Source organism: Halichoeres trimaculatus, unplaced genomic scaffold, assembly GCF_033239565.1.
Source record: "Halichoeres trimaculatus isolate MK-OKI-2021-1 unplaced genomic scaffold, fHalTri1.1 fHalTri1_scaffold_17, whole genome shotgun sequence".
Classification (NCBI taxonomy): Eukaryota; Metazoa; Chordata; class Actinopteri; order Labriformes; family Labridae; genus Halichoeres; species Halichoeres trimaculatus.
Window position 1 is genome coordinate 9,690,071 of NW_027437195.1, and position 13,305 is coordinate 9,703,375.

General features: G+C 41.1%; 1 protein-coding gene across 5 annotated transcripts in view; it reads left to right on the plus strand.

The window, feature by feature from the left end:
* The window catches only part of nrxn3a (neurexin 3a), a 171,253-nt gene that overhangs the window by 113,251 nt on the left and 44,697 nt on the right, over positions 1-13,305 (plus strand). For 4 of the 5 annotated variants that reach the window (XR_012599774.1, XR_012599775.1, XM_074691829.1 and 1 more), the window contains exons 11-16: positions 5,505-5,708; positions 7,600-7,626; positions 9,701-9,820; positions 10,108-10,228; positions 12,324-12,584; positions 12,730-12,920. Coding sequence is in view for 3 of the 5 variants with exons in the window: in XM_074691829.1 (XP_074547930.1) it covers positions 5,505-5,708; positions 7,600-7,626; positions 9,701-9,820; positions 10,108-10,228; positions 12,324-12,584; positions 12,730-12,920 (924 nt within the window). In the remaining 2 variants the exon portion in view is untranslated. The remainder of the gene's footprint in view (positions 1-5,504; positions 5,709-7,599; positions 7,627-9,700; positions 9,821-10,107; positions 10,229-12,323; positions 12,585-12,729; positions 12,921-13,305) is intronic. The other variant, XM_074691832.1, reaches the window with a different exon arrangement.

Consider the following 13,305-nt stretch of genomic DNA (forward strand, 5'->3'; position numbering starts at 1 on the left):
TACCTGACTACAGGTGCTTTTTAAAGGTCGAGATTTAGTTTGAGGGTGGGAGGCGGGACCTGCAAGCTGAATGTTTCTGATTGGTGGAGCATCACAGTGTTTTCGTTGCCCTCCTTCTGTCCACAACAAGATGACACCCAGCTGTGATTGGCTTGGTTTATTCACTCCTAAACAATGGTCTTCTTTGAGTCTGGTAGTGTGAATGTGTCTCAGTCAGCTCCTGGTGTTACACTGCAAAAAACTGAAATCATATCAGGTGTTTTTGTCTTATTTTAAGTAAAAACTGTCTTATTACACTCAATATGAGCCACATTCACCTGATCAGTCCAGGAAAATGTCTTGTTTTGAGCAATTGAAAGACAAAAATGAGTTCTGGATTGCTTGTAAAAAGTAAAAAAAAAAAAAAAAAAAAAAAAAAACTCTGACAATGGAACGAGAGGAACTGGAATAATGTCTCAATACAAGTAACCTTTCTTTTGTTCCATTGGCAGAATTTTCTTACTTGTTACAAGCAATTCAGACCTCGTTTTTTTCTTCAAATAACCTGAAACAAGACATTTTTCTTGGCTGGTCAGGGGAATGTGGCTTATATTTTGACTAAAAAGACATTTTCTACAAAAAAAAACAAGACAAAAACACTTGATAAGATTTCAGATTTTTGCAGTGACCCTATATAAGCTGAACGTGTCTGTGGATATCCACCAATTCTTCAGCTATATTTCTGTATTCACCATTAATTTGTCATTTTATATTTAGCTTTATGAATCAGTCATGATGTTAGGTTAAAAAAGAAAAACAATTTGTTTCCTTTGTAACTTTTCTGTGTCGATTGGGAAAACTAACCTCTTTTAACTTCTGTTTTTAATGATTATCTAAAGCTGTTAGAGAAGTATCCATTCTGAAAATTGTCAATAAACAGGGTCACTCTTTAAACTGGCACCTATCCAGTTGATCTCGGTTATCTCCATGCTTTAGAGATCAACCACGCTGCTTCAAATAGTCTGTTTCTGAGCAGCTCCTCCACAAAGGTTTGACTGCTTTCAAGTGTTGATTCATCAAATCAATCTTCGGTTAAATGAAGCACATTTAAAACCAGCTCAGGCTAAATATCCTTAATGCTATCAGGCTAACTGTGGTGCTAGACATAATGACGCTAAATGGGCTTCATTGCTGTCTTACTGTCCTCTACTGGTCCGCAGATGTGGTGCAATAGTATTTCTTTTTCTTCTATAAGTCACTGGCCCATTTAAGGCTATATAATCTCCATGGAAACACAGACAACAATGAGACACAGATTGGACAGATTCTACATGACTGTATCAAATATCACATTCTGATTGGTCAAATCATAGCATTGGTTACTGACAAGGGTCTGCTATGCCTTGATATCAGACTGTTGCCAATAGGAACAGACCTTTGTTGTGGATAAGGGGACATTCAGTAATAACATCAGTTCACTTCCTGCAGATGGAGAGATGAGGAGTTATAAGCTCTGATCCTTTCAGTCTCAACCCTTTATAGTATATCTATATGTGAGTGGTAATTCGTTGTGCAGGAGGACTGAACAGACACAGTGCTGTGCGATACATGGTGTCTTTCTGTAGCCTTTTCCAGCCGGCAGAGTTTGCTCAGTTATCATGGAGATGGACGTGAATTTCCTCCACAGCATAAATGCATGTTATACACTCCCTGTCCTGTCTCTCTTGGTATTTGCGTGTGTGAGTTTGAGCACTCTGTGATTTTCTCCCTCTCACCACTATCAACACATACACATGTCTCTGAAGGCGCTCTATTTCACACTGCAGGCAGAATCAGCAGACACTCACTGCATGCTGGAACAGCCAGTCTGAAGTACAGAGGAACGAGTGTGTGTGGACACTTTGCAGTCAGACGAGGACACGGACTAAAAAGAGCCATGTGGGATGCTAATCCGCAACTCCTGGAGCCAAAGAAATGGGGCGTTTTTGTTGTCCAACTTCATGTTTTGGCAGGGATTAGCTGTTGTTGGCTGGGGATGCAGCCTTTGTAATAGTACCTCACTTTTTCTGCTTCTTTTACACTGCCCAGTCTGCTTGTTTCCACATAAGTGGTGAGTCACTGGTCAGCTAACTTCAGCCAAAATACTGCTCTGACACTGTTCTTTCTGTGCAATGAGTCGGTCACAGGTTGGCAATTTTCACAAAGGTCTCACCTGGCATAGCGCAGCAGTTTAATAGCAAACAGGAGAGCAATATGAGCCTGCTGCCAAACATGGTATGGAGCGGGAGAATTAGTTATGCCTTTGATCTAATCAAAGCATTGTCCAGCCTCCTGCTCCAAAACAAGGGATGTAGATCATTTTAGAATAGAATAGAATAGAAAATACTTTATCACTGAGGGGAAATTCAGGAGGAGTCACATCAGCAATCAAGAAAACAAAAGTAAGAAAGTGTATAGAAAGTGCAAAAAGGTCCACAAGAAAATAGATGTCAGCTCCGTTGGCCATGTCTGTGAATAGCATGATGCTACTCTGCCTTCTGGTATTCCCTCTGTTGCTGGGTCAGCACAGCTAGCTCGTCCATCTTATTGGAGATAGATCTTACGTTCCCAATAACGATGGATGGAAGGACAGGTCGATGTTGTCACTTCTTAGCTCACACCTGAGAACCAGCACGTCGTCCTCACCTCCTTCTCCTCACCTTGTGGGAAGACATCAGGCCTTGCACTAGTTAGCATTGACATCCAACAAGCTGCTAACAACTGATTTCACATGTAAACAATGCAGCGATGGTTACATGTAGGATCTCCAGACAAACACAGGAGCAAAAATAGTAAAAACATCACTAAAGGCAAAACCAGTTTGGTATCCAAGACCAACAAATGAACCACACAGTGATGACCCACCCACCCCAAAATTACAAGAAACGGACAGAGAAGACAGAGCTGCTGCAACAGGCAGCCACAACCAACAGGGCGGCACCTTGCCTTAGTCTTGTGAAGAAAATCAAACAATTAAAGATAAATAGTGGTTACAGAAGCATTCACATGTTACTGTTAGCTTTCTGTTTTTATGACAGACTCAGTTTGTAAGAACAGCTGATTCAGAATCCTGATATGTATGACACCATGATGCTGATGAGCTCAAAGTACTAATATGTTAGATTAATTTCATATTTAAGTTCACAAGATGCTTGTACCTCATTGAAGTCTTTGCAGCTGCAGGCTGCTCTGCACAAATCTGCATATTAATATTCATTCATTGCAGTTTATTTTCTCTGAAATCAGATTATTCTGAGTTTTCATGGCTGGATTAAGCCAGATTGCAGCTGTGTGACTTGTTAGAAGCAGCTGAGTATAAAAGACAGACGCACAAACTCAACATATGAGTGGAGACCATCTGGTTGGCGTCCATCTGGCAATAATCTGATGTTAATCCGATCAGAGATTCACATAACAAGTTATTTTTCATCCAAGCTGTATCTTGATATGTTGGGTTATTTCAGGTTGGACAAAGTCCAGGTCATATTAGACGTATCTTCACCCATGTAGCACAACTTTTAAACTATTTTCTGAAAAAATGTAATGGTGCCTGATTGAGTGGGAAGATTCAGTCATCATCAAATCATCGACCATATTTCAGGACACACAGAGGTCCTCCAGTGCAAATTGGCATCTCAGTATTGCAAAGTGGGAAGCAAGGTGAACTGAATATTTGCATCAAGCTTAAGGTTCCTTTGGATGATTTTAACTCCAGCCTCACTTTTTATAACTAGAAAAGCAATTTCTGAAGAAATTGCGCTGTGAATGCAGAATGCTGAAGCAGCTTGCGCTGAACTGCTAATGTAACGAAAGCTGAACCTGAATGACCGAAGATATGTCTGAAAATGGTTGAAAAAGTCTTGAAAAGCTTGCGCTCAACTGCTAATGCAGAATGTGGAACATTAATGACTGAAGGTTTGTCTGAAAATGGCTGAATGAAGTCTTAAAATGCTTGCGCTGAACTGCTTAAGCAAAATTCTGAACAAGAATGGCTAAAGTTATGTCTGAAATCATTTGAATTAAGTCTTGAAAAGCTTGTGCTTAACTGCAAAAGCAGAATGCTGAACATGAATGACTGAATTTATGTCTGAAAATGGTTGAAATAATTCATGAAAAGCTGGCACTCAACTGCTAATGCAGAATGCTAAATTAACCTGCCATGAACTCTTGGATGAAAGGAAATTAATGGATGAATCAGTTAAATGGATAAATAAATTTAAAGTTGAAATGGCTGCATCTTTTCAAAATTTGAAGCAATGAATTAAATTTTAAAGAACAGTTATGGAAATAATGACCTGACTGAGGGAAAATGCAAGTCTCATCTCTGAAACGCTGTTAAAATGAAATTCTGTGTGTCATGTGTGTAAGTTTTTAATCATGTAAGCCTGTCAGCTGAGGCTCATCTGAAGCCAGATGTTGCCATGGTGATCATTGTTTACCAACTGCCATCAGAGAGCTGGTGGAGTCTGTTGATTCCCAACACATTTCCACTGAAATCAGTGTGTCAAACTGCCTGCAACTGTGACTAAACCAAAGGGCCAATCAGAAAAGTGATCACACCGTAGGAATCCTGAGACCCTGAGGAAGCTGTCTGTGTAAATTTCATGTCTAAAGATGCAGAAATAGGCCCATGACAGTGATAGATAGATGAGGGAAATTTGACTGATCTCTGAGAAAACCCCTCAGGAATTAACATTGGAGTACATGGGTGCCGGAGCTGACTTTGCCCGACAGTTGGCCATTTTGTGAAAAAGTGCTCCATCCTTTTGCTTTAAAAACCACTTTGTCAGAGGCAGGACAAGACTACTTACATGCTGAGGGCTTATTTGTGTTGATAGCTCAACAAATGTGGCCAAGAGAGCAGTTTACCCAGAAGTTTCCCAGGTCTCCCTGCTCTGTCGTTTGAATCTCCCACTCTGAGCTGAAACATTCCGTCCAATACACACCAATGTTAAATGGCTTGAAGAGCTGAAATGCATCATGACCTTTGAAGGGTCATTGTGAAGAAACTATGAATGCTAGGAAACATTTGAAACCCACTGAATGAAGCCAAAAGATAGCTGAATATTTTGAAGTTTGAATGGAGTTTGTAGCTGAATGTATGACTGAATGAGGAGGGTTTGAAGAAGGCTGAAAAAATGTCCTGAGGGGAGGAAATTTTGAAAATTCCGCATTCATCTCTATGGGACCGAAATCTCGTAAAACGTTGAATATCTTGGAGAGTATTTGTGAAAAGTTTCTGAAGAGTCATAGCCCCCTTGTCCCCACTGAAACACACGTTTTGAAGTTTGAACGGTGAAAATCGGTTGAAGTTTGCAGAAGTTTTAGCGGTCCAAAAAAGCGGGCGGAAGAAGAAGAAGAAGAAGAAGAAGAAGAAATTTTTTTGACACAGAAGAACATATGCTGTGAATGCATTACTGCATTCACAGCAACTATAGTAACTATTATAACTAACCCTTTCTTTTGCTCCCTTCTGTCTCATACAGAGGCCTCCATCCTCTCCTACGATGGCAGCATGTACATGAAGGTGGTGATGCCAAACGTCATGCACACCGAGGCGGAAGATGTTTCACTGCGGTTTCGCTCCCAACGGGCCTACGGACTCCTCATGGCCACCACCTCCCGAGACTCCGCCGACACACTGCGGCTGGAGTTAGACGGGAGTCGCGTCAAACTCACGGTCAACTTAGGTATCGTATGACCCCCCACAATCCCACCCATCTGCCTCCACATGTCCACACCTCCACCCTCACTGTGAGACAGCTCACTGCTGAGCAGTGACGTCTCTTTCCCTCTCACTCTGTCTTTTTTTGTGCTTTTCAGTCATCATCACATTGATCTCTTAAACGTTTTAAACAGAACAGAAGAGGGATTTCACTTTTTTGCATGAGAGCAGATTGAGCACACAGACGACAACAGATTATTCACTCATTACAAAATGTCCCTCAATTATACTTTGGCTTTTACTTCTTTCATGTAATGATAAACATGTTTGGCCCATCTTTTTTAAACAAAGCCATGTTCATATTCTTGTTAACTGAACATTTGAGACAGTCACAGCACATAATGCAGAAAAATACTCTCTGATGTCCAACACCAGGCTTTCAGTCTCTTATTATCTCTATATAGAAGTCTTTCCTAAAAAGAAAAAGTGTGTTGTGACTTTCTACTTCCATAAATTTGTCCACTGATTTCCAGTTCATCTGTCAACAGGACATTGAAAGAACTTTTATGTCTCTAATTTCCTTTGTCCCTAACATCAAGAAAATTCTGCGTCACCCCTCCTGTTTTTTCTTTTTTGGTGGTTCTTTACTTTGCTGATGATGGTGTCCTTTACTTTAATGAAAGTCTATGCTTTTCAGTGTTTTGCTTTTATGTTCATCCACTCAAACTCCATTTCCCATCATGCTGTCAAAAGATGGTATTCACCCCTTCAAAGGCCTTAAGCCTGCGGCCCGTCAGGCGAACAGCCCGAGAACAGAGCCCAGCAAAACCTACAGCTGGCTGCGACCCCAAGTTTTACCAAATGTTCCCAGACGTAATTTATCAGCAATGTCACAAAACTTAAACGACTAATCTTTAATCATTAATGTGCTGCATGTTTACATAGACATATAGAATGGATTAATAGCTAGCTTAGCATCAGCTGGTTTGTCCATCCCTATTTTAAATTATCCCTCACAATATTTCCTGCAAGTTAAACCCTGATCCCCCCCCCAAAATGTTTGCATCTGTAATTGGTCAGTACCCTCGTTTTTACCCTCAAGATCATTTGTCAGAGTCAGAGTCAGAGTTAACTGTTTATTGCTCTAGTTTAGTAGCACACATAGACACACTGTAGGATAACCCTCTAAATCTGGCGGTTGGGGTTCCTGTGCCTCTGCATGGTGCTGGTGCTGATTGGATCGTGGCTGTTTGCTCCCACTTTTCTGTTGCGGTTGACGACACATGAAACCACCAGTCACATAGTAAACCAACCCTCACTGTGCACAGCTGGCCTCAATGGGTCATCTATCAGGGATTCACTGTCAATCTTACAAATTTGATCCATTTATTTGCTGAAATGGCAAACCAAACTGGTTAAAAGTCTTGAATTTTCAAAGATCCGTGGCTCTGAAATGGATGTCTACCATCACTGCATTGGTGTGGTGGCTTTGGAGCCAGAGACTTTGATTTTCCTAATCTGGATATCCAAACCTAAATAGAGCCAGTGCTGGGTTGGTACTGATGTAGCTGGTACCACAAGTGGCCATTTTACTGTATACACTTTAACAAACAAGTGATTAATTTGAAACATGGAATTATGGGTAACAAAAGAGCACTTGCTCTGGAAGAAACAGCATATTTCTGTGATTAGCAAATTCATGCATTCCTTAACTCACCAGTGAAAATATGATTGTTGGAAGTCTATTACTTATTCAATGATAATTTGGTGAGAGTTATGTATTAATACCAAATATTAAAATGGCTGCCTCCCTGCATGTGTGCGTCCCCGGAAGGGTGGACTTCTTGTTTTTGGATGTCTGCAGCAATAACCTTGAAGGATGCAATTTCATCTGTCATTTATTCTTCCCCATCTAGACTGTATCAGGATAAACTGTAACTCCAGTAAGTTAACACTCAAGTTTCATTTTGCTTTCTATGTTGATGCTTGTTTTTAAAAGGAAATGTTTTTCTTTAAACTGTGAGTCCCGCAGCGCCCTCTACCTTCTCCTATAGGCCTATGATGTGGAGGATAAGTCGGTTTGACTGCTTATGACTTGACGGGACACTTTGTTCTATTTCTGTTGACCTGATTCCCACACTAGAAAACAATGCATTGTGCTAGCATCAGCTTAGTTAGCGGATGAATTTGTGATAGTCTATGAACAGGATACTCATTGAAAAGAGGTTTCAGCAGAATGAAGGAACTGACATTATAAACAGCCTCAAAGTGTTTCTCACAGTGCAAAACCATCAAACAAGACATTTCTCAAACTGCTGGATAACAAATCATTAATCCAAAGACAGCCAACCTCCAGATAAATCATCAATATACATTTCTCTATATTCAGGAAAGATGACTTTAAGTCTGTGGTTGAGCGCAACAACTTGTGAAGATTATGTTTATCCAGACAACAGACGAGTTAGAAATAGGTCTATTTTCTCATAACTGGAGATATCAATTCTCAGACTTGTCATGCACCTGATGAACAGCAGGTTATTTTAATTAGATGGTGCTTCATTCAATAATTTAAACATATTTAGATTTATTTAAAGGTAGGGTCTGCAGGCATTTCTGTTACTTAGTGTACAACATTCAAACTGGGCTCCTCCTCTTTGGATCAGTGCCAGCGGCAGCACACCCACAGCCTCCAACCAAAACTACGTGAACACACTCACAAGCCCAACAGCTACTTTTAGCATCAGGTTTCCACCCCAGACTCCAGAGCTTTGCACCTGACTTGGCATATTAGCACAAGTCAATCACGGGTATTTGACACATACCAGGTTAGCAGAAAGTTAACTCGCTTGTTCTTCATTCCCGTGCTGCTCTCCATGTGCTCAAAATGGAATGAAAGTTGAGCCAAGCTTCACACTCATTTGGGAAAAAGCTTTATCTGTTCAGTGATTTGTTTCACTTTGGCTGTTCAGTTGTTTCCCCGTGTTACATTTACTATCCATACTGCTTGGGGTAGCTTCTTCCACTCGTTAATCAACACTCATAGTCACTGGTGCACTGGGTGCACTGTAATTGGCTGATGAAACCACACTAACTTTCCGCCCAGAAATATCCTGAAACAACCAAAACATTAACATACAGGCCGAGGAGGGGGTTGAAGCAGACACAGAAACTGTCACACGTTTTTTTTTTACAAGGAAAATCCTGCAAACCCTACCTTTAAATGTAGTGTAATGTTTGATATGTTGTAGGCTGATTTTTCTCCTTGAAGTTTGATTAAAAGGTCGAAATTAATCCACAAAGGGAAGCTGGCTTTGCTCAGGGTTGTCTTATATTTGGGCCAATATGGGAGCTGTTAGAGTCACCTGAATATCCATCGCTAAACCTTGTTGTTTTATTTATATATACCAGAGAAATATCTAGAAACTTGTATCTGGAGTACGTTTTCTATCGGCCTATGATTTAAATAAACATTTGACCTTTTTTAGCCTTAAGCCACAAACAAAAACAACTTTTCATTTTTGGACCCAAATACCAACCTCAAAAAACGAGTCCAGAGCAAACCATATGAAAATCACTCCATAAGGTTCCACTTTAATGACTAGTTTGTATTTTTTAGAGTAGGTTGAGTATCTATATGATTCTTAGTGTGCCAACCAGATAATTTTTTAATTTATATTTTTTTGGTCAGTTATTAAAAGCAAAGCTTCAGAAGAGCTCCTGTTCAGTTGAGGAAATAATCCTCCTATAGTTGCCTTTTCTCTAAGAGTGATGACTCCTGATCCTGCAGCATAGTCTTCTGGTTGTGTTTTCAGATGTTAGATTATCTTGTATTTTTCTCTCTGTGTATTTCACTAAATAAACCAAACCTCTGTTCCCCAAATTTCGAACAAGATTTAAAACGTTTTTCTAAGCATATCTTGAGAGTTTCAGCCGTGGACTTCCGGCTGACTGTTGGGGAGCAAAGGTTTGGTTTTGGCTTCAGGATGTCTTTAACTTTGTGTTGACCATTGTTCTCAGGCAAGGGACCGGAGACCCTGTATGCCGGGCAAAAGCTCAATGATAATGAATGGCATACAGTGCGTGTGGTGCGTCGCGGCAAAACCTACAAGCTAACGGTTGACGATGATGTAGCAGAAGGTACTTACCTACATCACCTCGGTCCATGCTTGACGAAATGTTCTTAGTGTTCCTTGTCAGTGGTATATTTACACCATGGTGTGGTGTGCTGCTGTACAGATTATTAGCTTGTAATTCTGCTACAAAGAGCATGTAGATCTGTAGAGACAGTCTGCATCCATCTAATACTGTTAATGTAATTTTCTCCTTAAATCAGCCCTTTTGTGTTAGTGTCAGACAGTGTTCTCTTTTCTTTTCGTTTTTTGTGTTTCTTTTCAACCCATCCCCTCCACCCTCCCCGTCTTCAGGCCAAATGGTGGGCGACCACACTCGTCTGGAGTTCCACAACATCGAAACGGGAATCATGACAGAGCGCCGATTCGTGTCCAGCATCCCGTCCAGCTTCATCGGTCACCTGCAGAGCCTTAGGTACTCAGCGCACTTTGCTTTTCACACTTACTTACCTTTCATAGTAGGGACTTTTTTTTCTCTGCGGGATGAGCTTGAGTATCACAACCACACAGGTAATTAATTGAAAAGCCTTTATGAGTATTTGCTTGTGTGTTCAGTGACCAAAGCATAAAGCACAGACTGTAGAGAACATGGATGTAGTCTCAGTCACATGACTCACGGGTATCTAAAGAGACACTTTGATGCCAAAGACAGTCTCATACCAGAATTGCTGACCTCGACCAAAACTATATTGGACAAAATAGTGAAGCCAAAACTGTCAGTGAGCTTACAAATCTTCACATAATTTTTTGACTTCATTTCAGCAAAATGGATGGGTTATGATTGAACCAGGCTGTATATATGTTTAATTTGCTGTCAAAATTGGCAACAAGACTAAACTTCTCTAGCTCCATGTCCGACCTGTCGCTGCTCTACCACTGTATTCAGCAATTTTGGAGCCCTCTGCAGCCGATGTTCATCACATCTATTTTTCCAAATACTGGAGCACAATGCATTACTTAGCACAGAGCAGACCGAGCAGGACAGAAAGTCAGGCATCGAAACAACATTATTATTTCCAGAATAAAACACCCCTTGTTTAAGCCACATCATATTTTACTTAACCACAACAAGAAACTGTCGCGATGAGAGGAGCCAGGCCAGGAAACAACAGTCAGAGGATTTCAGAGGCAGAGTAGAGATGGATCAGACACAGATCTGGTGGAAGTAAGTGGCTACGCACTCAGCCTGAAAGTGGACACTTGGAGAAGAGCATTTTTTGATGGTGTTGTTTTACTGCTGAGTTAAACTAAAGATGTTAAGGACAGGGGTCGAGCACTAAGAAAAACTGATACCCTCACAACACCTGGTCATTGGTTTGTTGTTTTTCCAGTTATTATGGGGGCTTTTAATTGGATAGGACAGTGGATAGTAGAGGAAACAGGGCAAGAGTGGGGAGTGACATGTAGGAAAGAGGCCACAGGCTGGATTTGAACCTGGGGCCACCTGTACGAGGGCGAACCTCAGGGAGCGCAACCTTAACTGCTATCTGCGCTCCACTGGTTTGCTTTTAATTTCTCAACTATAGGCTGTTAAATATTATGACGTTATTTCCATCACATCAACCATTAGCTTCAGATGCAGGGTTGTGTTGACGGGTACCATGTTGAAAAAAAGCAAATAAATTTACTTCATTTGAGTTAGGATGGGGTAAAAAGGCAGGCCAGAGAGCCACGGGGTGTTCAGCTGTTAGCCATGCCGTTGTATGGGCAAAATTCTTAAGTTCAAGTTTAAAAATTTACAAATCATGAAAAATGTATTCCCTGTACTGTGTGCACTGGTAGAAAGAGGAGTTATTCAGACCAAAAGTGTTTTTTGAACTAGGCTGCAAACATGTTTCTTAATGCTGCATCACCTTTCTTGAATAGGTGTAAAGCTTTCCTGTATTTCTGCAGGCAGCTTGGAGTGGACACTTAGTGAACTGCAATTTCCATATAGTCTTTGTATTTTAGTATCAGAGGCTGACTGTGGTTTTAGCTCTTGGGTTCTATTTCTCTGCTGCATTAGGGGGGGTACTAGCCTGTTTTTATTGTACCAAAGAGGAGCACATCTTAAAATGTGTTGAAAGGGACCAAAAACACATGTGCTGTCAAAAACTTTGGTCATTTGAACACTTTTACCAATATTTAATCACAGGTTATTAATCAGTGCATTAGCTCTTTGATATGTATTGTGACCTTTGCAGTAAGTTTTGTATGATTGGATGAAGAGTTCCAGGATTTTACTCCTTTCGAAGCCGACATGGTGGATCTGCTGCAGCTTTGCAGTCTCTTTATGATTCTCACAGACGCAAACATTTGTGTCATCAGATGAGCCCTAAAAATGTTTCCAAAAAGTAATACATCAGGCAGGGATCATACATAAATAACCAAAAAGCCATAATTCTCCAAAAAAGTGACACATTTTCTGAAATTATATTAACTATCCTTGCTGACATCCTTTGCTCTTCATTTTCAAATAAGAGGCCTCTTCTTCAGGGACATTGTTTTAAATCTTTTCTCTTTTTTTCTAGATTTAACGGCATGCTCTACATCGACCTGTGTAAGAACGGTGACATCGACTACTGCGAGCTCAACGCCCGCTTTGGAGTCCGTTCCATTATCGCAGATCCCGTCACCTTCAAATCTAAGAGCAGCTATCTGAGCCTGGCCACCCTGCAGGCCTACACCTCCATGCACCTCTTCTTCCAGTTCAAGACCACGTCTCCAGACGGCTTCATACTCTTCAACTCCGGAGACGGAAACGACTTCATCGCTGTAGAGCTGGTGAAGGGGTGAGTTTTGAGACCATCCATCACCGTACGACTGAGTTTATGGAAGGTTCAGGGTGCAGCAGGAGGCTGATCATCTCAGAGGTTAAACCTCTGTCATCATTTCCTGCAGGGCTTCCAGTTCTCTGAACTAACTGTCCTCTTGCAGATACATCCACTATGTCTTTGACCTCGGAAATGGACCAAACCTCATCAAGGGGAAAAGTGAACGAGCACTGAATGACAATCAGTGGCACAATGTGGCAATCACCCGGGACAACAGCAACACACACACACTGAAAGTGGACGCCACAGCAACGAGCCAAAGCATCAATGGGGCCAAAAACCTCGACCTGAAAGGTATCACACAGACCTCATGTGTTTGTTTTCTCACTACATGTTCAGTTTGCAGAGCGCAGCAGTGGATTTAGTTACTGGATAACTATCAAAAGAGACTTTTTGTAATATTCTGAATGGTTGTTCTGCCCAAACATTAAGTACCGTATTTTCCGCACAACAAGGCGCTTCAGAATATAGGGCCCACCTTTAATGATTGGCCTATTTGAAAACTGTTTTCATATATAGGGCACACCGCATTGTAAGGCGCATAGAGTCGAAGTTATAGTAGTGGCTGGGGTTGCGTTATGCATCCACTAGATGGAGCTGCGCTAAAGGGAATGTCAACAAAACAGTCAATAAGTCAGTCAAACTCAGGCTACATCCACACGGAGCCACACATTTTCCT